At 41.8% G+C, this 21,734-nt stretch overlaps 1 protein-coding gene across 1 annotated transcript in view; it reads left to right on the top strand.

The window, feature by feature from the left end:
* NDRG1 (N-myc downstream regulated 1) overlaps positions 1–18,145 on the top strand; it is a 39,596-nt gene extending 21,451 nt beyond the window's left edge. The window contains exons 4-16 of the mRNA XM_065628751.1: positions 1,712–1,817; positions 3,415–3,535; positions 5,464–5,526; positions 7,186–7,246; positions 7,713–7,799; positions 9,326–9,382; positions 10,314–10,417; positions 10,797–10,853; positions 11,793–11,844; positions 12,620–12,667; positions 14,153–14,188; positions 15,526–15,577; positions 16,294–18,145. Coding sequence (XP_065484823.1) covers positions 1,712–1,817; positions 3,415–3,535; positions 5,464–5,526; positions 7,186–7,246; positions 7,713–7,799; positions 9,326–9,382; positions 10,314–10,417; positions 10,797–10,853; positions 11,793–11,844; positions 12,620–12,667; positions 14,153–14,188; positions 15,526–15,577; positions 16,294–16,559 — 1,110 coding nt within the window. The 3' untranslated portion in view covers positions 16,560–18,145. The remainder of the gene's footprint in view (positions 1–1,711; positions 1,818–3,414; positions 3,536–5,463; positions 5,527–7,185; positions 7,247–7,712; positions 7,800–9,325; positions 9,383–10,313; positions 10,418–10,796; positions 10,854–11,792; positions 11,845–12,619; positions 12,668–14,152; positions 14,189–15,525; positions 15,578–16,293) is intronic.
* Positions 18,146–21,734: the final 3,589 nt, after the last annotated feature.

The following is a 21,734-nucleotide window of genomic DNA, read 5'->3' as shown; positions in this document are numbered from 1 at the left end:
ATCCTATTTAGAATGACGTCCTCGTGAATTAGTCTGTTTTGTTTTTTTCTGGCTGGGCATTATGGGAGTCATAAGCCTATGCAGGGCAGCAGCTTGTCTATATAACCCAGTTTCCTACTTGGACAAAGTAGAAACCAGCTACTGTCCTCTGCCTGACTTGCTGGATTTACCACCCTGTTTTGCCTAAAGATGGTGCTGGATGTGGATGATACAGCTTACCTGCTAAATAATGCAGTGAGTATGCAGAGGAATGAGTCTCTAAGGAGACATTAGAACTGAACATTAGTGGTTTTAGTGGAGTATAGTTCAGAAGGTGGTGATACTCAGATTGCAAGTGTGTGGGGGAGCTTGATTCGTTGCTATGATTGGACCTTAAAACTGATGTAAGTGTGTAATTGCAAAGAAAACAGGTGAAATTTGGAATGGTGTTGCCTGGCATCCTTATTTTCCACAAAGTGTGTGGTGTATTTTGTGTATCAAACTACCAAGGTGAGATTTAGATTGAATTAATACTTCAGATATCTGAAGAGCTTCTGGGTTTTACTCTTGTAAAGGTTTTTGCAGAGGCTGTACAATCCTGATTTCTACAGCATAATTTGCAATAGATTTAAATTTAACTTGGACTTTACCTCCAGACATTACTGCATGGACCAAGTCAAGCAAGCCCAGCAGTGGCAGACAGTGCACTGCACTGAATGACCTGAATATCTGTGTCCTGTACAGTAAATAAAATATTCCAATGAGATGCTAAGACTGACTACTAACTATATATTGACTTGACTGTTATGTGAGTGTAACGGTACTGTAAATAAGTGTCATAAGTAACTAGTTTTGTGATTCGCTTTATACATGTTGGCAAAGTTGCAGATTGTTTATACCTCTCTGAAGTTCAAGTGCAGAAGAAACAAAAAACTGTTCTGTGTGTTGTGGGTGTTAGTACCACCCAAGTCACGTTTAACCTACATGGATATCCAGTGGTTAAAAGATGGTACTCAGGGAGACCTTGATTTGATAATAAAGGTGTCGTTATCTTTAAGATCATTAAATAGTACAAACTCCTGTTATGTCAAATAACAGCAGTATGCTTCTATATGTTGTTTCATGGAAATGCTGCTCTATAGCAAACTTTAGACAGTTGGGTTTATGCTCAGGTCTGTGCATAGCAAGCCATAAAGCTAACACATGTGGCTGTCATGTTTATTGGGAAAGACTACTATAATCACAAGACCCTACAGTCTTTATGGTGAATACAGGCTAATTAATACCGCTTTCTTTGGAGAATAGTAACTACTTGCTGAATTAAAGTCCTTTTTTCTAGAAAACAGAAGTATTTCCTTTTGCAAATGCTGGCAGTCATAGTTGTGAACTGTTGTTATTTTAGGTGTCATTGCACCAAACTGCCTTTTTTTTTTTTTTTCTTATGCTGCCTTTTAATGGGGTTAACAACTATTTAACTACTCCTGCAGCATATAGTTATAATAGTTTACGTGCTTCTGTAGTTGACTGTGGAATGGAGTAGGTGACAGCTGAATGTAAAACATTAGCAGAGAGTCCCCACCATGGGGAAGAATGGGGCGCGTTAGCATGGGAATTGAGGAGACCCCCAGAGCTGGGTCAGACCCTGGGATGGGGCAGGACCTGTGCTTGTGGTCAGACAGAGGTCTGGAGCACTTGGACAAACCCTTGAGAGATTCCTCCTCTTCTTTACCAGGAGCAAGATGTGGAGACTGTGCATGGCTCGGTCCGCGTCACCATGTGTGGGACTCCCCGAGGGAACCGGCCAGCAATCCTCACCTACCATGACATCGGGCTGAATCGTAAGTAGACTTTTTATTTAATATCACAGGTATGGCCTGTTCCCTTAACGCTACTGCCCTAATCAAAGGTGGGGAAGTGCCGACGGTTTGGAAACTTTTCCCAGATCCTTCCTTGTTCATGTGCATTGCAACCTGTTACATGGTACCTAATTCCTCTCTTACAGCAAGTTGAATTCTCAGATTTTTTTATCCTCCTGAAGTAAATAATTGGAATGTTGCACTTAAAGGAGCACATCTCTGGTAGCTCATAGTGACCATGTATAAATGCTGTAAAAACATCTGTAAGAGGTGTCTGAGGGTGTATTGCTGGCAGGGTTGAAAACAACATTTCTGGTGCTTTAGCTGAGGTTCCTGTCTGATAACCAGGCTTATGCCGCTGTGGGTTTATATGAATTACATGTCAAATCAGCATGACAAAAGGAATTCTGGCATTGTGTCCTTAGCCAGTGCTAAGAAAATAAATTTGTTAAGCGCTTTTAATCTTATCTATCATATCCAAGAACATAATGACCTAAATACCCAGATCTGCTCTAATTTGTTCTTTTCACTAGTACTGTTTGTTACTGTTTCTTCATCAATATTTACATTTTAAACCACCTGCACATTTTTGAAGTCTGGCTATTGCTGGGCAGCAGATATTATTCATAAGAAAAAAAAAATGTTTTCTTGCCTGTTTTTTGTGGAACTGCCTTACTTTATTTTGAACTTTCAGTGGATCAGGGCAGAGCTTAATCTGGGTCAAATCTTTGAATAAGACTTTTTTCTTTCTAGAGTTAAAAAGTCTGTCTTTATGCTGAATAGACTTTCTCTCCCTTTGAAAGAGGAGGAACCTTTTCCTAAACCTACATATTGTCCTAAAGCTGCTTTTAGCTAGAAAAATGTTTTATATTCTGCAGTGATTTTGCTTGTACGTTGCACTGTGAGGACGTTCACAATATTGAACCATTTTCTAGGCATCTCAAAGATGGTGCTACAGAATTCATGCTTGCCACTCCGGGAGGAAAATAAGATAACCCTATTCCCATATTAATATTGCTCAAAAATCAGAAACCAGATCACCTCAAAGTCAGGAGCCTACAGCGCTGAGTAGCACAGAAGGATGCTTTTGTTTATCTTGCAATATTTGGGCAGAAGTCACGATCTCAGCCTGGGATACCTTTTTCCTCCATCTAACACAGTCCAAAGGAAAATGAGTGGACAAGTAAATGGATCATTTAATCTAAGCCAAAACCAGGGATGAATACTCCTGACTGCAACTTATTAGCAATTTATCTTTGCATAAAGAAAATTTTTTTGAGATTTTGGAGTACCAAGCAAGTACTTCTGACAGGTACCAAAATAACATGGATAAACCTTAGCTGGCCATGGGGAAGGAGCTGTTCAGGTTTTTTGCACTGCCTGCTTTGTAGCAGGGCTTTCATGGTGTTTCCTTGTTAGAAATATAGAACCGCTACTTTTCCGAGGCTGTAACATAGCTCACATGATTGAACGAACTTTTCATTAACCTGCAGGACAGGTTAATAAATGATGTTATTATAGCTGCAAACTCACTATTCCCTTCAGCATAATTATTCCACATTTTGTTTTCCTTCTCAAGATAAAACTTGCTTCAATCCTCTCTTCAACTTCGAGGATATGCAGGAAATCACCCAGCATTTTGCAGTCTGCCATGTGGATGCACCTGGACAGCAGGATGGGGCACCGTCTTTCCAAGCCGGGTGAGTTGTCAGGGAAACCGCCCATGCTTTCAGAGTTATCCTCTTTCTGGAAAAAAAGGTCTTGATCTACAGTTCAATTAAAGAGCACTTGCAGCAAACACAGCAGCTGGCTTTTGAACTTAAATCCTGACACTGTTTCTAAGTTACTGGAGCTCTGCGAGTTCTGTGTTGTGCCAGTTCACAGTAGACTTCGGGGCTGTAATTTTCTGTTTTATCTCTGATAAGTAGACTGGTTTTAAAGCAATTCCTTGATGGATGTCTACATCTGTCAGTATAAATATTGAGTTGCCTTGCTTTGCTATGACATTCTGAATACAAATGCAAAACCGAATTGTTACTGTAAACAAGATTGCAATTGGCCACTATATAATGTCTTTCCTAAACCCATGTGGTTTTTTATGTAATGGCAGTATCGTAGATGTTGATAAGTAGACTTGATAACCTAGCTGGAAAATCCAAGCTGTTGGACAGTAATAAAGTGTGTAGAATATCATAGATAGCTGCATACTCCTGATTGTGTGTAATGTATGGTGCTGTAATTCTTGGAAACCTCTTGTGCATGAGCACTCTTTGCCAAAATGTTTGTCCCATTTTGTTCAAATGAGACAAGTTTGCTTTAAGATGCACCTTGGATAGGAATCAGCTTGGTTGAGGAAGGGAGCAGCCAACACTCTAAGGGGAGGATACAAGGCAAGGAACATTTGTTCTGTAAGAGCTGGATATTAAGGAGCTTATATGTACCCGTACTGCATGACCCAGTCTCTTTCTCATCTTAATTTTTAAGCTGGTTTGATGCTGAGGAGGTCAGGATGGGCCAGGTTCTCAGCTCGTGTTAACAGCAATGGCCCAGTTGTCTCCCAGAGCAGCCGCAAAGCTATTTCATTCACTCCCCTTTGTATTTGTTTGAATCACGAGTTTTTAGGTGTCTTAACCCTCATGTCATGAACAAGCATTAACACTTCTGAGTTGTCAGCTGCATAGGGCAGCCATCATGGTCTGTTCTAGAGAAGACCACTGTTTAAAAACATCATGATGACAGCACAAGTAGCTGTATTATCTCTTAGCCCTCCAGCTGGGAGACCAGCATGCTCAAAGTTGAAAGTCATACTGTCATGGTGACACTAGCTTTTGTCACGACAAGGTTTAGTTTCCCCCCAAGAAAATAACCTAAAGTAGTTCTGCACTGTTTGGTTGGTTGGTTTTATTTTGGAGACTAGAGAATCCTTAGGTGTAGTCCTGATGGGAAGCAAAAATTTGGATACATTCTAGGCAGATGTTCTCCAGCTACTTTGGGTGGATTTTTTTCCATGTGTTCTCAGTTGAGATGTTGTTCAGAATTTCCTTCCCTCAAAGCTCTATTTCTGCTCTGCAGAAGACCAGGAGCATTAACAAAGAGCTATTTTTATTGAACTTCCTAATGAGTTTCATAGCCCTTCCTATGGCTTCATTTTGTCCATCCATATTGATAGAAAGCTATCCTCACTTTACAGCTGAGGAAACTTGTGTGTCCCTGAAAACATGCATGCAAATTATCTGTGGTCCTGCAACACAGGGAAACTTTTTTGTGGTGGACAAGAAGTACAAATGTGGTGAATGTTGTTGGAAACTCACCTCTCTGGTTCAAACTTTTTCTTAAGCTTTCAGTGTTAACTTTTACTGAAGGAGATTCATTATGACCTGTTTTGCTCTAAACCAGACCAGACATCTATCACCCTGCAACTCGCATAAAGTACCATATATATTATGCTTGTATTTCTAATAAATTACTTACTTGTGCTTGTTCCTGATTTAAATTCAGCTCATACTGTCAATGGTCTTGCAATGAGCATATTTTATATTAAATCTACCGTGAACACTGTGTCTCCAAATATCCCAGTCTGCACTACTGAAAGTGGTATAGTAACTCCGCGAACATGTGTATGTTCTAGGTACGTGTATCCATCCATGGATCAGCTGGCTGAAATGCTTCCCGGAATCCTGAAACAGTTTGGGTGAGTGCAGAATTATTTACTTATTTTCCTCATTCTTGTCTCTACATGGCACACCAGAAGAGCAGGGCAGAGCAGGTGCTGCCCCTGAGGCTTCGGTCGGGCTATCTGGCATTTTGTTTGCTAGAATTACAGTTCCAGTTGTTTTTTTTAATTCCTCTGTTATAGATGGATGACTTTTGCCTTTGTTTCTGAAAGAGCTTATTTTTTGCCCTTTTTCGAAATGTCTGTTTGTTTTTAAACAGGAAGCCACTCTGAGTGAAATCCCATGTGCCTAATTTAGGGGCTTCCTCCAGTATTTTCTATGCATACCCCTGACAGGAGCAGGGCACAGACAATCTGTTCTTCCCACTGTAACAGCCCACATTTTCCTGTGTGGTTAGTAGAAAAAAAAAACCACATAGTCCCATCTGAAGTCACTTACTGTTTTGTTTTTGTGGCTTGAGTGTCTCAGGGGGTCAGTCCAACCTCCTTGAGCCTCTTCTACTACCAAGTGCAGGTGCCAGGTTGCTGATGTTGAAGGATCTGGGAGCAGTGTTCCTCCATCTACCTGCAACAAGTTTAGGTGTGTGTCCTACCTTTAAGCTTAGCTTTAGCAGGACCTATAGGAGAGAAAGGGACCTTCTTTACAGAGCTGGTGCTCCTGGTACACAATGAAGAGCACATGGAGACACCTCCAAGGGGTTTTCAGACCAAGCAGGGAAACCCTGGCATGCAGGATTAGGCAAACAGGCTGGCCTGCTAATGGGGGGTTTAGTCTCAAGCCAACACCCTAGTTTAGACATTGCTTAGCCATTGTAACCAGCTGTTACAATACCTTTAACCAGTATACGTCACTACCTTCTTAAGAGATGTGTTTTTTGAAACACCTAATATAAGGCACAGGGTTGCTAGTTCTGCTCTTGCACTAAAGAAAATGCTAACATAATGTCAGTACCTCGAAAATCAATTAAGCTGGAGTGCGCTTACAAAGGCATGATTTAATATTGCTAACAAGAATGAAACCTATCCTGAGCTATTTTACTGAAAGCATTGTGTACCCTGTTTTTCTGAGTGGTTTTGTCTAGTCTTCCCGTCCATGTATTTTCTAAGACCATGAAGGTGATTCTTTAAAACCGGTTTCAGTTAATGCAAATATTTGGTTTGTCTCTGCCCTGTTTGGTTATGAAGTTTAAACTTAATGACCCCAGTGGCTGGATACCATGAGAGGTTTCCCTGCCAGCCCCCTGTTAGAGAGGAATCAGCATCCCAGTTGGATATCTGTAATGGGGGGGCTGGGGGAGGTGGCGAGGGGGCTTTTTATTTAGGCTGCAGATTTCAGAACTATATCTTGTAAGTTTTTCTGGCAGAGTGTAGCCATTTCCTTCCAGGATCGGAACAATGCTATGGTTGCTCAGTATATTTACTCAAAGATAAATGAGAATTGCTGCTGCCCTGCAATGCATGAGGACCAGTCTCCTGAAAATTTGCCAAAAACAAACCTGCTGCTACATTGAGCTCCTTACTGGGGCTGGTGGCACTGCTGAGGGACCATGGTTTGCAGGAGCTACAACCCTTCTGTATATATGTGCTGGCATGTGAAAGAGGAAGGTTGCTGATGTGGGTTTATTTATTTTCGGTGCCGTCTTACTCATTCGCCTCTTCCGTTTTATTGCTGTGCAGCCTGAAGTCCGTTATAGGAATGGGAACTGGAGCCGGTGCCTACATCTTAACCAGATTTGCTGTAAGTGTCGCGGAGCTTCCTTAAAGCCTCAAAACTGATTTTTCTGATGTGTTGTCACTCTCATAGCATGCGCAGAGGATTCCTGCTTTCCTGCTCTGCCATGCCCATTTAAGCAAGCAGTTCGGCTTTTAAGTGAAATACCACAATCTGCGGGATAGCTAATCCAGAAGACCTAGATTTTCCATTTTAAGGCCTGGGCTCTACCCAGTTAATTTGCAGAAGGTTTTTTTAATGGGAGTTCTCTATTTAAACTGAGGGTGGAGAAGAAGTTAAATCTTAATGTTCTCCAGCTGCTCAGTTGAATTGCTTTAATGAATTTTTTTTTTCCATACATACGCTTGTTTTGTGCAAGATAAAACTAGACCTACCGCCTTACTCCCCAGGAGATAACTTGCTAATTTAAATTTTATGCTGACTGTCAAGTTGCAAAGGATATGTGATGAATCTTAAATCCTTTCTTTTGCAGTTAAACGAGCCGGAGATGGTGGAGGGATTAGTTCTCATTAATGTAAACCCTTGTGCTGAAGGTTGGATGGACTGGGCAGCAACTAAGGTAAACATTTTTAGGTTAGAAGAATAAATCTTATTGTGAGCCTTTCAAACAGGAGGAGCTGGGAAAGCTTGTGTGTCAAGGCATTGCTACAGGCACAGAATAGCCCAGGTTAATTCCTTCAGGGTTTATTCTTCCATTTGCAAATGTACCTCCTGCAGGGCTCTTAATAAAAATAAGTACTTCGAGGAAACAGATATCCATGGTATGATGGACCTACTGGATACAGACGATTCTTAAGAGCTGGTCACTGCTGGGCAAAACCTGGTTTAAGCTGGAGTTTTGGAAACAACTTTCTTTGAAGCAAACTCCAAGTGTAGTGTAACATTCAGTTCTTTTTTGTCCATGGCTTTGTTTACCAGCACAGTCCAAAATGTGAACTAGAGCACAGAAAAATGTTCAGAACAATATCTTCCAGGTTTCAATCATCTAGCTGAGTCTTAGATGCCAAAAAGACTCAGAAAAGGGTATTAGCTACGGTAACTGTGGACAGATTGTCTGTAGAACCAGACTTTTAAGTGAAAATGTTCACATACAAAGAAGCTCCTGTTAACTGTATTCTTTTGTAGTTGTAAGAAAGACTGTAATGTGGGAAAACAAGCACTGAGAAATGGTTTTAAAAATCTTCCTGGAACCCATTTATGTAAATAATATAAATGTTACATTACATGTCACTCAGATTTAACCTGTTAAAACGTTTTTCAGGGTAAACTGATGGAAGGCACTTTGTCAGATTCATGGTCGTGTTTAAGTGAATGACAATTGAATGTTATAAACACTCTGAGAAGTACAAGAATTAGCGTATCATCTTTTAACCACACACAGAGCGAACCCACTGTAAGCATCTAGGGTGATATTAAATGTCATGACAACCTTATAATACTAGGAGAAATGTTCCAGAACTGAGATGCAACGTTCTTTCAAGGCTTAGTTACTAATTTTTTTTAAAAATAATTTTGCATACCACTTTATTTTGGTAAGTCTGATCTGGAAATATATTTAGTAGCTCCTCTACATTGAGATGTACCAGTTGACCCATTTTATCTCACCCAGCGTCTCACTGTAATTAAATTCTTCCATATCTGTGTCTCTGCCTTCCACCTTTTTTTAAGTATTGCTGACCTTAGGAGTACTGTGGGTCTCTTCCAAAGCAAGTGCATGTACTCTGGGGCATGAGCTTTAGGTACCAGCTCCAATGTATTCTCAGTGTGGGTTTTTAAGGAGGAGATTTGTCAGTGAGGTTAAATGACACCCATCTGGCTGGTTTGCTTGGTGTTCTTGCAGGGAATGATTCCATATATACCTATGCCACTAGTAGCAAGTTCCCTATATAACTGCATTAGTAAAGACATCTAATGAGAGTGATTCAAAAAGTTGGATTTAGGGAAAAGAATATCAATCCAGGATATTGTATATATATAAGGACTACAGAGAAACATCTATTGGTCTACTTATGGGTAATTGAAAGGTTTGAATTGTTCAAGGGTTTTTTTTTTAATATCAGATACTTAGATAATCTTGATGTTCAGATTTCAGGTTGGACAAATGCTTTACCAGACATGGTCATTTCACATCTTTTTGGAAAGGTAAGGATGTTCAAAAGATTCTGCTGATGTATTCAGTCACCTGTATTTACCTCCTGGGGCTGGAAGGAGGGGGGAAGCCTTCACTTAACAGACTACAAAGTTCAACTGTGAGACAGGACTCCTGCTTGTGTCCCCAGTATTTTGGAGGTGGTGTGCTGCCATAGGACTTGCTGTGTCCCGACGACTGAAGTGCATCTCCGTTGTGACATCTGTAGTAGGCACAGCTCCTTGTTTAGACAACCAAGGCTTAAACATGAGTATAAGCATCGTATGTGCTTATGTTCTGAGATTTTTACACCATAATATACTTGTAACTTTGGGAAAGCTGGTTATTAGTATTGATGGTGCTCTTCAGTGCAAGCCTGCTTTAATGGAGAGTGCTGTACTGTTTTCTGAGGCTACTTCGCTGTGCTTGAAACTTTTAGTAAATGCAATGGAAAACTCCGTTCCAGCAGAACAAGGAGCTAATCTATAAAGACTTTAGAACCAAACCGTTTGAAAATGTTAGTGGCTGAAGTCCGTGAAGCTTAGTTATTTACTGTTGTGAAACTGAGTTCCACATTCCATATGTTTGTAAGCTTTCAACATCTGCTTTACCCTGGAAACATTTATTGAGCTTCTTACCCTGAATCTTTTTTTGGTTTAAAACCTCACACTTGTTTGACTGTAACCATCTGCACTACAACTACATGTTTTGCAACCATAAGATCTTGACGTTACAACACACTGAAGTTTTAAGGTGAAAAATGTTGTGCTGCAATCAGAGGCTAATGTTAATTCTGGGTGAAACCACTGGGTGCTAGAAATTGTCCCTTCTCTAAAGGTGCACTCCTGTTGTGTAGATAGGAGTCTGATACATGACTGCTGTGCCATGTGTTCAGATCCTTTCAGAAAACAGCCTCTATTCTGAATGATTCTGTCTCCACTGTAGGAAGAGATTCACAGCAACCATGACCTGATCCATACTTACCGTCAACATATTATTAATGACATGAATCAAACCAACCTTCATCTCTTTGTCAACTCTTACAACAGGTAAATACATTTACCTGATTTCTAACTGGAAACTGTTTTAAAAGGCTACCCAGCTCTCAGAGCCAGTATTACTTGTGTAGTGGAGTTACTTGTGTTCCTCCAGTATAAAGTTCTGCTTGACAGTGACTTTAGGGATCTCAGGTGGTTTGCTTATGGGAGAAGAACCTTGTGCATTTGTTGGGAGAAAGATGGTACACTGGGACTGAACTAAGATGTTGATAATTCAGTCTGAGAGTGTTTCTGCATCAGTTATGGAGGCTACAACACGTATCAGATTAAACTCATGTTTAAGTCTGTGCTTTCACTGAACTCGAAGAAGATGGAAATATCTGTAAAATTCCAGTGTATCAAGAGCCTTTGTCCTCTCCATTTTTTTCAGTCGGCGAGACCTAGAGATTGAGCGCCCTGTTCCTGGAATAAATGTTGTCACCCTTCAGTAAGTATTTTATTTCCTACTAGTTCACCTGTACACGATGTGAGCTAAGAGAAGGAATCAGTGAGTGCATGGCATACATGTTACAGAGCTGTAGCTGAATGTGCTTATGTGCTAGAAAAGGATATAGTAACTTCATGTAGGAGATGAGAGGTTGCTGCAAGTCAGGGACCGCCATTAGGAAGACTACTTCTCTTCAGACTTCGAAGTCATATTACCTGAAATGGAAAGCTAAGCAGCTCCTGTCACTGTGTACCTGCAAACTTGAGCTTACAGAGCAATTACTTGAAAAGAATGGATGTACTTAACTTCACCTGGAAATATGTCTTGGTTAATGGAAACTACAGCTCTGAAAGCACTTAAGCCAAGACTATGCGACCAAGCCAAAATAAACAAAACCAATTAAAAGAGGAAAAAAAAAAAAGAAGGATGGAGCAGGTGTAAGGATGACTATCTGGCAGATCTTCTGTGAATAGCTTTTCACTTACGCTGCAACTTGTACAACAAAACAGTTGTCAAGTCCTTCTCTGCTCAGCTGCTGGTGTTTACACACAGGAGACTTTGAGACTGCTCCCCTGCCAGTCTGGTTGAAATTGGATGACAGGTCCAAAGTTGAAGCTCAAGGGGCAGGGGGTGTGGGGGGTGAGACTTTGATGCTGATTCCCATATTCAATTTCATCTAAAACAAGGAATAAGAGCACTGGGGAGGGCTGACAACTATGAGGTGGGGAAAAGGAGAGGTTCTCAGGCAAGGTATCAGGGCATGCCAGTAGATCTACAGCTAATACTGTGGATTTGATGTATATTTAAGGTGTCTGAAATAGAAATCAAATAATTTTCACACACTTGAATGTCTCATCCTTCCAGTGGCACAAAATACAGCCCAGGGCAAGTCCGGGTCAGATCACAGAGATAACACCACTTTTCTGTGCTTCCTTGCAGGTGCCCTGTCCTCTTGGTGGTTGGTGACAGTTCTCCGGCGGTGGATGCTGTGGTGTGTATATCGAGCCGTTTTGCGACCGTGCTGGTGGTCAGGGGAGAGAAGATGCTGCTGAGTCTGGCAGAGCTTGTGCCCACCCAGCAGCCTCGCTGGCTATCGATCCAGCCCAGCTGGCTCTCCCCTTTCAGACCACGGGAGAGCTGCCATTAATTCCTCACTGTTTGTCCCCTCCGCCTGCGCAGCATTATTTAATAGCTGCTGCGCTAGGAACAATCGCCACAGCAGATCCAGTCAACCGCAAATATTTTCCTTTAGAGAGGAATCTGCTGCTGGTATTTTAACTTGTTCTGTGGTGTTGGAGCTCTGCCCTGGGTCACTATGGAAGCGAAGAGCTTCTCTTTGACCATTATAACTCGCCCCAGATGACTGGATGACTTCAAATGTTGTGCCTTTACGGGCATGCCCAGTTGGCTGGCCTGTGGCCATATGGCTGCTCACCACTTGGGACGCTACCAGATGACCCCACATCACAAGATAAACAACACTTGTTGCCACTTGTTGCCACAGTCCCAGCAACAGATTAAAAAAATCTCCAATTCCCAGCTAATGGGGTTGTTGGTACATGGAAAAGGACACAGTCAGAAATGCTAACTGACCTACTTGGGTTTAAAGATATAGATATGTATACATAGAGTTTTTATATAGAAGCCTAAGATATCTAATTTAGTCTAGATTAAGCCAGAAAACAAGATATTTAATCTGTTTTCATCCAGCAGTTCATGATTAAAATTTTGTGTATAATGCCTTATGCTGCTGTTCTTTAATACAGGTTGAATGCAACTCAAAGCTGGACCCAACAAGGACCACACTTCTGAAGGTAATGACAAAAGCTGCCTTGTTTTGGTTTTTTTCAAAATAAACTTTCCTCTCATTTAAAATCAGCTGGATTTACTAAAAAAGCAGAACCAGAGTGATATGCTGCAGTACAGATAACACAGTGCAAATCCAGTTCTGATATGGAAAGGCAGTTCCCTCAGGGTAAGAGTATTTTAGTAGGATAAACCAGACTACGCTCTTCTTGTCAAGGTTAACAAGAGAGAATTTCTCAGCTCCTCCATTTTAAAATGCTAGGGGTGAGACTTGGAAAGCTCAGTATTTCACACACCCATAATGAATTTGACTAGAGCTGGCAAAGTAGATCTTGAGGTATTTCAAAAGGTTTGAAAAAGTCATCAGCAGAGCAGAGATGCAAACCAACTCATTCTGTTCTTGTGCTCACCTGTCCCTCAACAGCAGTGTCAGGTGAATGGACAGCTGATCTATTAGCCGTAGTTTTGTCATCCTGCCTTTTGTGTGTACACAGTCCAGGACATCTTACTGTTGGAAATGCCTCTCATTTTCCAAAAATTGATAAAATGCATTTCCAAACAGCAAGGCATTGTGCAAAGGCTTTGGTTGATACTTGGCAGTCAGAGTATGGGTGCAAATCTTCACCTCGTTATTGACGGAGTCAAATGCAGTGAGTGTAATAGCATGCAAATGGTGAAACAAGTTTGGTCATGCTTCTGCTGGGAACTTTCACTACATCTCTATTGAACTGGCCAGTGAAAATGTTGATAGACAGATAATGACAGACTGACCCTAAAGAAAAATCTGACGCTATCTCAAATGCTCTATCAGTGGCCAGGGATACAGCTGATGCCAGATACTGCTAGAGGCCTGTTTTGCTGCTAACTAATCCTAGATAGGATTTGGGGTTTCCTGTAATTCACAACTCAACTGTTTTCAGCTTGTGGTGTTCCTTGGAACTGGACTGTTTTTGTTGGGTTGACTTTGAGGGGTGGAGTGGCAGGAAAAATGAAGTGCTCCAAAAATATTGCATGCACTCAAGATAGCTTTTCTAATTTGGCTTTCCCTGCTTCCCTTGGCAAGTCAGGCTGATGCTTGCCATCAGCAATCTCAGCAAATCGTTTTTCCTTCTCACCTTTGAGGTTTAGGTGTTTATTCTCTCTCCCTTGTTTGTCATTCAGGTCAAAAGCAAGTCACGTTGTTGTAATTCAGAGCTGAACTTGTAACCAGGACTAACAGGCTGGTTTCTAAGAAACTGGTAATCACTACCTAGCCAAGAGTATTTATTTTGTAGCTCCAACTGATGCTTTGCCTGAGGGTCAAGACACTTTGGGGTTTTCTGGAGTGCAATCATGGTTTTATAAAAGTTTAACTGCTTACTTTGATGCGTTCATCAGACAACAAAAGGAAGTGTTTTTCTGCCAGATAGCTAAGAGGGTCATTTTAATATATCCTGAGTATAAATGAGTTCTTCTGGTGTTATGCTAACTGGCTGTTCCTGTCCCTGTTTCAGATGGCTGACTGTGGCGGACTCCCCCAAGTTTCCCAGGTAGGATTTGGCTGATGGAAATCCTACTAATCCTGTTCTGCAGCATGTCAGACTGCAACAAATGGGTGTTTTCCTGTAGGGTACTTGCTGTTCCCAAATGTCAGCCAAAAGGACAGTTATGATTTCACAAAAAATGATGTCAGTCGGTCATCTGAGCTTTCTTTTTTCTTTAAAGACCAATGAAGCACAAAATAAGATTGGGAGGGGATATTATTTCCACTAATTAAGTCTCTAGCCAAGTAAAGGTCTGAGGTGGGAATGCGTTGGTGTTATTTTATGCCTATCTACTAAGCTAATGTAGATTAAGTCTCGAGCATGAGAATTTTAAAAACATATTCTTATTTGGACTATTTATAGGATAGATCAGGAAAGTGGGAGGCAGGAAATAACAACTCTGTGTTTTTACATACACTGACCTGGCTCGATTGAGAATGAACGGGAGTTTCTGAAATATATTTAGGCATAAATTCCAAGGCCGCTGGTAAAACCGGCTGGGAAAGTTAAACTTGACCTATGCTGTAGTGTTGCTTCACTAGAAGAGCTGACTGGTAAATCAGCATTAGCATGTGATGTTTTCTAAACAGATTTCTAAGCAATATAACATGGTGTTCTCGAACTTAAGGAAAAAACTGGATTTGTAATTACCTGCAGCTGAGAAGTCCCTGTACAGGCAGTGTGTGCTCTTACAGTGGGAGGAGGAAAAAGCTTTTTTAAAGCCACACAGGAGTATTGTGCATTGCTCCTCTGTAATACAAAGTCCATTCCTTGCAGTGATTTGGATAAAATTATAACCAAAATATAGGCAATATTTACAAGACCAATAATTGAGGTTAAGACTTATTTAGCTATTGTGTCTGTGGCAGAGAAAAATAGCAAGTGCCTTGTTGCAAGAATGTCAGTCATGCAGTTCTGCTTGCATATTCCTGATGAGATTTTTTTTTCCCTATAAACATACTATCAGCTCTGGCTAATGGAATTTTTTCTCTGCTAATTTGGAAATGCTGAATTACTGATGCTGTAAGAACTGTCTTGTATATTTTGTGAGGCCAGTTGTTTTATTTTGGCTCATCCGCCTCAGCAACTGCACAAGTGAAGTTCGGGCCAGGCTTAAACCACTTGTAGTCACTTCTCTGGAAATCTCATTCTCAAGTCAATGCATGCATTGGTAAAATAATGGGGTAGGAAAACAAAGTAGGGAGGGGAACGGTGAAATATGCTCGTGTAAATTAAATTTTCAGATGTTCTGTAGAATCCAGGGAAAATTTAAGATGTCTCTCTACTCTAATGTAACTAACTTGCTGGGCATTGCATACAATAACGTTTTCTTTCTTTTGCAGCCTGCCAAGCTTGCAGAAGCTTTCAAATATTTTGTTCAGGGAATGGGATACAGTAAGTATTGTTTTTATGGAATGGTTCACCTGGCTACCAAAGTTTCTTGGGCATCTCAGCATCGAGAGAGCCTTCTGATCTCAGATGTGTGATCTCTTCCCTGACGGATATGCATTTGCAAGGGAAAAACAAAAACACCTGTGGTGTCTAGACAAAGGGTTTTCAGACCAAATTATGTTACTAAATAATAGAGAGCTTTGCAGATAGTTTACACCCACAAATACCCGCTTTACTTTACCTTGACGTTTTTAAGGTGGATATTTGTAATAGTGTCGCCTCGTTGCATCACGGGAGAGGATTCACATGCTGCACACAACGTTTAAAACCTTGTTAGTTCAGAGACTACTTTATTTTGTAGCTGTTTGTCCTTCATCTGTGTGCTTCTGACAACAGCCGTTGTTTCGATGCATTGCCAGCCTGGGCTGACAGCAAAGGTTAAATATCTGAAAGTAACGGGAGGTCTAGTGAGTCTTTTTAGTTTTCTTCTGGCTTTTTGCCACCGCAGCAACATGCCATAAAGTTCTGACTTGAATCCCTCAGACCCGGCCACCAATTTTGCCTTAGTAATCTGGGTTCCTTAACTGGATGCCTGGAGCAGTGGTACTTCTACATGTGAAGCCACCACAAAAACTATATATTGAACCCTGAAGGCTTCTGCAAAGGCGTTAAGGGCTGAAGAGGAAGGCAAGGGCATTAATGAAAGACTCTTCTTCCAGTGCCCTCTGCTAGCATGACCAGGCTGATGAGGTCCCGCACCGCTTCTGGCTCCAGCGTAACCTCTTTGGAAGGACAGAGGAGCCGATCTCACACCGGGGAAGGCACAAGGAGCCGGTCTCACACCGGGGAGGGAACGAGGAGCCGATCCCACACGGGGGACGGTGCCAGGAATCGCTCCCACACAGACACGCGCATCGAGCTGACGCCGAACTCGGCGAGCAACGCTGAACAATCAAGCCCCAAGTCCATGGAAGTGTCGTGTTAGATGGCTCTGGGAGGTTTAAACTGGTCACGGTGTGAAAAAGTAATGGATGCCCCCTGTGTATCACAAAAAAATAACTGGTATTAGTCTCGAGCTATTCTATAGGATGAACTCTGTTCACCAGGGTCTGACAGGGACCAAAGAAAAGAAGCATCTCATTTGCTCTGTCATTATTCTTGTAACTCAGACAGTTGCTGCTATTGTGCCCTCTTTCAGTGGATGCCAAATTCTAAAGGATACTTGCCAAAAGCTGATGTGGTTGTAAACACTTCAGAGTCAAACCAGACTTGCTTAATATCCTCCTTTAAAATCAAAGCTGTTACATGCCCCTTTATCTCTCATTCTCTTGAAGTAAACTGGCACAATTTGAGACGAGTTTCAAAGAGGGGGAGAAAAAAAAACGCTATTATGGATGACTTCTAAAAAAGGAAATGAAACAAATGTGTTATGGCCTCATGTTGAAGCTGGAGTTGAATTCATTGTATATAGCTTGACTTCAAATGATAGAGAAGTTAATGTATCGTGCATTTATAGGCCTTCTAATTCATTAGTATTCAAGCCTGTTTTCCTATGTACAATAATATATTACTAAAATAGGCAATTTTGATGTGACTTTAAGACGAACTAAATCTTTAAGCTTTTTCATTTCACTTTTTTGAGATTTAGTTCCAGTCTTCCTTTCCTTCCCCCCTCCTAGACCCTAAAACCCGCTTAGCCAAATGAGGACAGGATTTAAATTTAATAAGCAAGGTAGCATTTCCTCTTCGGGATCTTGGGCCAAAGGGTTTACCATACTGCAAAAGTTGATGTAGTTGTAACAAGTAGGGTAGCTGAACATGCCAGCAAAGCAGAAACAGCTTGATTTTTTTTCCTTCAGACAGCTTCTTTGCAGCTCAAGTTTTTGTGTCCAGCACAATTGTGATAAATTCGGAATTCTTTAAGCAAAGCCAGATCCAGCTGTTCTTTGTCAAGAGAGATGAATAACTGTGGGATGGCGTGTAATTAGACACTGTACATTGAACCGCCACTAATTACCAGATTGAAACTGATGAGAGCTCAGTGGTGCTGAGAAGTGTATTCCACACAGTGGTAGAGCGGCAATACTGTATCTGTGAAATACAGTGTTTAATGACTGCATAAATGTAATGATTTGCTGGTTCAGCATCTTTAGGTAGCCTCCTGATACCTTGGGTTACTTTCTTTGATGCTAGTGGCTTGACACCTTTCTGCCAGTCAGGTTTTCACAGTTGGGTGTTCTGAAGCTTGTCCTTCCATAGGCAGTGGGACAGGATTTCCCGAGCTCCAGCATGTACCTGCTGCATTGCAGTCCTCACACAAACACGAAAACTCAAATGCCGAGCAGTTAAATAGCAAATGTTAATACTTTGGGATTGCTTGTTCAGAAGAACACTGTCTAAGTTACTTTATATTGACTAACATCGGCTCTTGTGTAGAATATCCTTAACAGTTTGTGGGAAGAACAGTCAATTTCCAGAAAGAATAAAGCTATTGTGTAAAGTCTATCAAGAAAAGTTTCTTAATGAAGTATTTGTATTTATTTCAAAACAAATAAATTTATAACTTTGCAATGTCTTGTGTCTTAATGTTTTACCAGGAGTATAATAGTCTTTCTCAGTGACTTCCTTGTCACCCTTTTGTACCAAGGAATTTTTTTTTCTCTTATCTCTGTCCTTCCCTACTTTTGTGCTCAGAGATTTTTCTTTTTTTCCACTCCAGCCTACTATTTATACTAAGAAAACACAACACACTTCAGTACTGGCTATTGAAAGTACTAAAGGATATTTTTTTCTCTAACAAATACATGAAAAATTTGAGCTTTGTTACGGAGTACTATTTATTTGATATTTGAAGTTTTCTTTCTTACCCTAGATATAGTACTGTCTAGTGCATAGGTCTGTACGCTGACTCTCTTGCTGGAGTGGGTGCCATGGTCATTGCATCCTTTCTGGTCCCAGTCTGATCTGTAAATCCATTTATGTGCGACACGTTCTCCAACCTCTGGAGGTATTTGGACCTCTTGACTGAAAGTGCAGATGCCACTTTGAGTTTCAGAAAGCTGTTCTTCTTGGACTTCTTGCAAGAATCTAACTTCAGAAAAGAAGAGGAAAGATTAACCCTTCAAAAATAAGATTTACAAGGACTCCTCAAATTCAAAAGAGATAGGAATCTCGGGCTGGTTTATTTCTATCCTAAAGGCAGAGGTACAGTTGTCCTTTTTGGTGCTAGTCTGAGTGCTGGTAGACCCTTCTGGTCACCTTACATTTCTATTTAACTCTGCAGTTTCCTGTTCATAGAATCATAGAATACCTTAGGTTGGAAGGGACCTTCAAAGCTCATCCAGTCCAACTCCCCTGCCATGAGCAGGGACATCTTCACCCAGGTCAGGTTGCTCAGAGCCCCATCCAGCCTGGCCTTGAATGTCTCCAGGGTTGGGGCATCGACCACCTCTCTGGGCAATCTGTTCCTATGATTTACCACCCTCCTTGTAAAAAAATTTATTCCTCATGTCTAGCCTGAATCTCCCCTCCTTTAATTCAAAACCATCACCCCTTGTCCTGTCATAGCACACCTTTCTAAAAAGTCTGTCCCCATCCATCTTATAAGCTCCTTTTAAGTACTGAAAGGCCACAATAAGGTCTCCCCAAAGCCTTCTCTTCTACAGGCTCTTCAAAGATTTGGGGTTTTTTGTAACCTGAGCAATATCTGCCCTTCATGGGGAAGCATCCCTTCTGTGTGTCACAGAGGCTGGGAGCACTGATGCTGTTCATTGAGGGGGTGGCTCTGCTGTGCTTTCTGCCTTGGTGAGAATATGATGCTCTTACCTAGAGAATGACTGAACATACTGGGCTTTTCACAGCCAGGTGGGTGTGTAGCTTTGCCGGAACTATTTTGGGCTGCTCCTTCCTCCTGTATCTCAAAAAATCCTGAGATAGGAAGAGGCAAAAGCAAATATTTGGCTCTGCTAGATGTGATGATTCAGCAGTCACGATTGGACTGATACCAGCAAAGGGCTTGATTTGGTTAAGCACAGCCTGTGATAGTGAAAACAGGAGGAACCTGTGCCAACTCATCTTACAAAAGAAGGGCAAAGTTATGTTCTTCGCTGAGCTTTTCTGGGAATGGCTAATCATTCCTTCCACAAGGACACCATGGTGTGCCTGTCAAGCCTGGGTAGTTTATTTTTGTTTAATGGGGAGGAATGCATCCAAGCCTCCTTGCAGCACAAAAAAGATCTGCGAGCACTTCTGAGCAGCGAGTAGTTGCTAGGACCACTATAAATGTCAGCTTTGCAACAAAAAGTATTCACTTTGCAAGGAACAGCGTGTACCTGTACAGAAAAGTAGTACAGAGGAGCAGTGTCTTACCTTTTACAAGGAGTTATGACTTTCCCTCCAGTGCTGGTCTCCTGGCATCTTTAACTTGTTCTGTAACTGAAGAGATGCAAATGGCATGCAGATTTATTAGAAATTTTTGTAAAACCCATTTCTAGATCTTGCAAATACTGACTTCTGCATTATTCTTGGAGACAAAGTTATCCTGGATACTGCAGTGTCATTAAACCAGAAAAGATGAGCTGGGATTTCACCTTTTTTCTCAAGGTATGAATGGCCACCACAGACCAAGGAGCTCCTGTGGCATTGGGGAGATTCAGACTGGATAACACAGGGTTTATAGAGAAGCAATAGTTCACCCCCCACATTGCTTTTGGGGTTATTGAGGGTGGAAGAGGAGAATGGGCTCTCAGGGACCAAGAGTTTTCATAGTTGGGTTAATGTAGCTCAATAGCAAATCGTTGCTGTAGTGGCATTCTTCAAAACCACCAGTAGAAAGGATTGCTGAAATCTGAGTTCTTTCCAGGCCTTGACATCTACTGTACAAAAATCTGGCTAAACTTCAAGATGGCTTTTTCCCTCCCTGTCCTTGCAGAGGAGGAGTGGGAGAGGACGTGCCAATACCATGTTGTTGCAGCAGGACATTTGTGCTGAAGGATGCTGCTTTCCTCTTTAGAAGTCTCTGGAGACTAAACAGCTGGAAGCTTTAACCAGATATGTTTTGGGGCTTTATGATTAATATCGTGTGTTGCAAGTGATGGACTGAGCTGGAGAGAAAACAGTTTATAGCAAAGCTGCTTATTTTTTCTCACCAGTGCTGGAATCCTCTTCCTGTCTGTTTTTGCATCTTGGGCAGAGTATCTGTTGCAATCCACAGTGTCCCGGTAACAGAGTCTGTTGTTTCTACCACCACAAAACATTGAGCAGTGTCTTGCAAGTACTGCTTGGAACTTGGTCCTCCCCCTTCCCACATGCTGTCAGCTTTTTTTGCACTGTTTCGTAATATTTTGCACTATTTCACATTCAGTGGAACTGAAAGTCTCCCCAGGTCTGTATATAGAGAGTTGTTGTGATGTGTGGATTTAGTGTTTCCACTGAGCCAAATGCAGGCTTTATGTTGATAGCTGATTACTGCTACGCATAATGTTTAAATAACTGAGAGAAAGGATGTCAGGGTATTTTAAAAGATCAGCCCTTCCCCCTCAGCCCTTTGTAACAGACAGACACAGCCTCTCACTGTTTCTATCTATTGCTTCATTAAGGGCTCCATTCATTTTATAAACAACACAGCTGCTGACCAGTGTTAGGAGGGGGAGGAAAGAGAGAGAAAAAAAAAAGGCTTCTGATTGCAGCTGCCAAACACTTCAATGTCTGTTCCCTGCAACCCAGCCTGGAGATCCTTTACTCACCCAGCACCTCCTGGGGGCTGGAGGAGACTCGTTTGGATGTAATTAAAGGGGCAGCCCCCCCACTCCATACATCCCACATGCTTTTGGCACTGGTGGCTGTGGGACGTACATCAGACACTGGATGCAGACATCTCTGGGCATCTCCAGGCATCTCCAGAAGAGCCCCAGGGTTGGGAAAGGGGATAGCAGGCAGCTTTTCCTTCCCACTGTGAGCTGCAGCCCACAGCAGAGCTGGAAACAATATCCTCGGGTGACCTGCCGCTCTCTGCGATTGCTTATAGCTGAAGTGGATTATGGTATTCAGGTCAAGGTCAGCTCTTGAAGGGGGCTGGGCGAGGGAAGGGCTGTTTGCTGGGCAGTCACGCTCGGGGGGGGGGCTGGGACAGCTCCAGGCAAAGCCTACGTGAGTGATGGCA

Source organism: Caloenas nicobarica, chromosome 2, assembly GCF_036013445.1.
Source record: "Caloenas nicobarica isolate bCalNic1 chromosome 2, bCalNic1.hap1, whole genome shotgun sequence".
In the NCBI taxonomy this organism is placed as follows: domain Eukaryota; kingdom Metazoa; phylum Chordata; class Aves; order Columbiformes; family Columbidae; genus Caloenas; species Caloenas nicobarica.
Note: the sequence above shows the minus strand (reverse complement) of the source record. Positions and strands in the feature narration are given on the sequence as shown.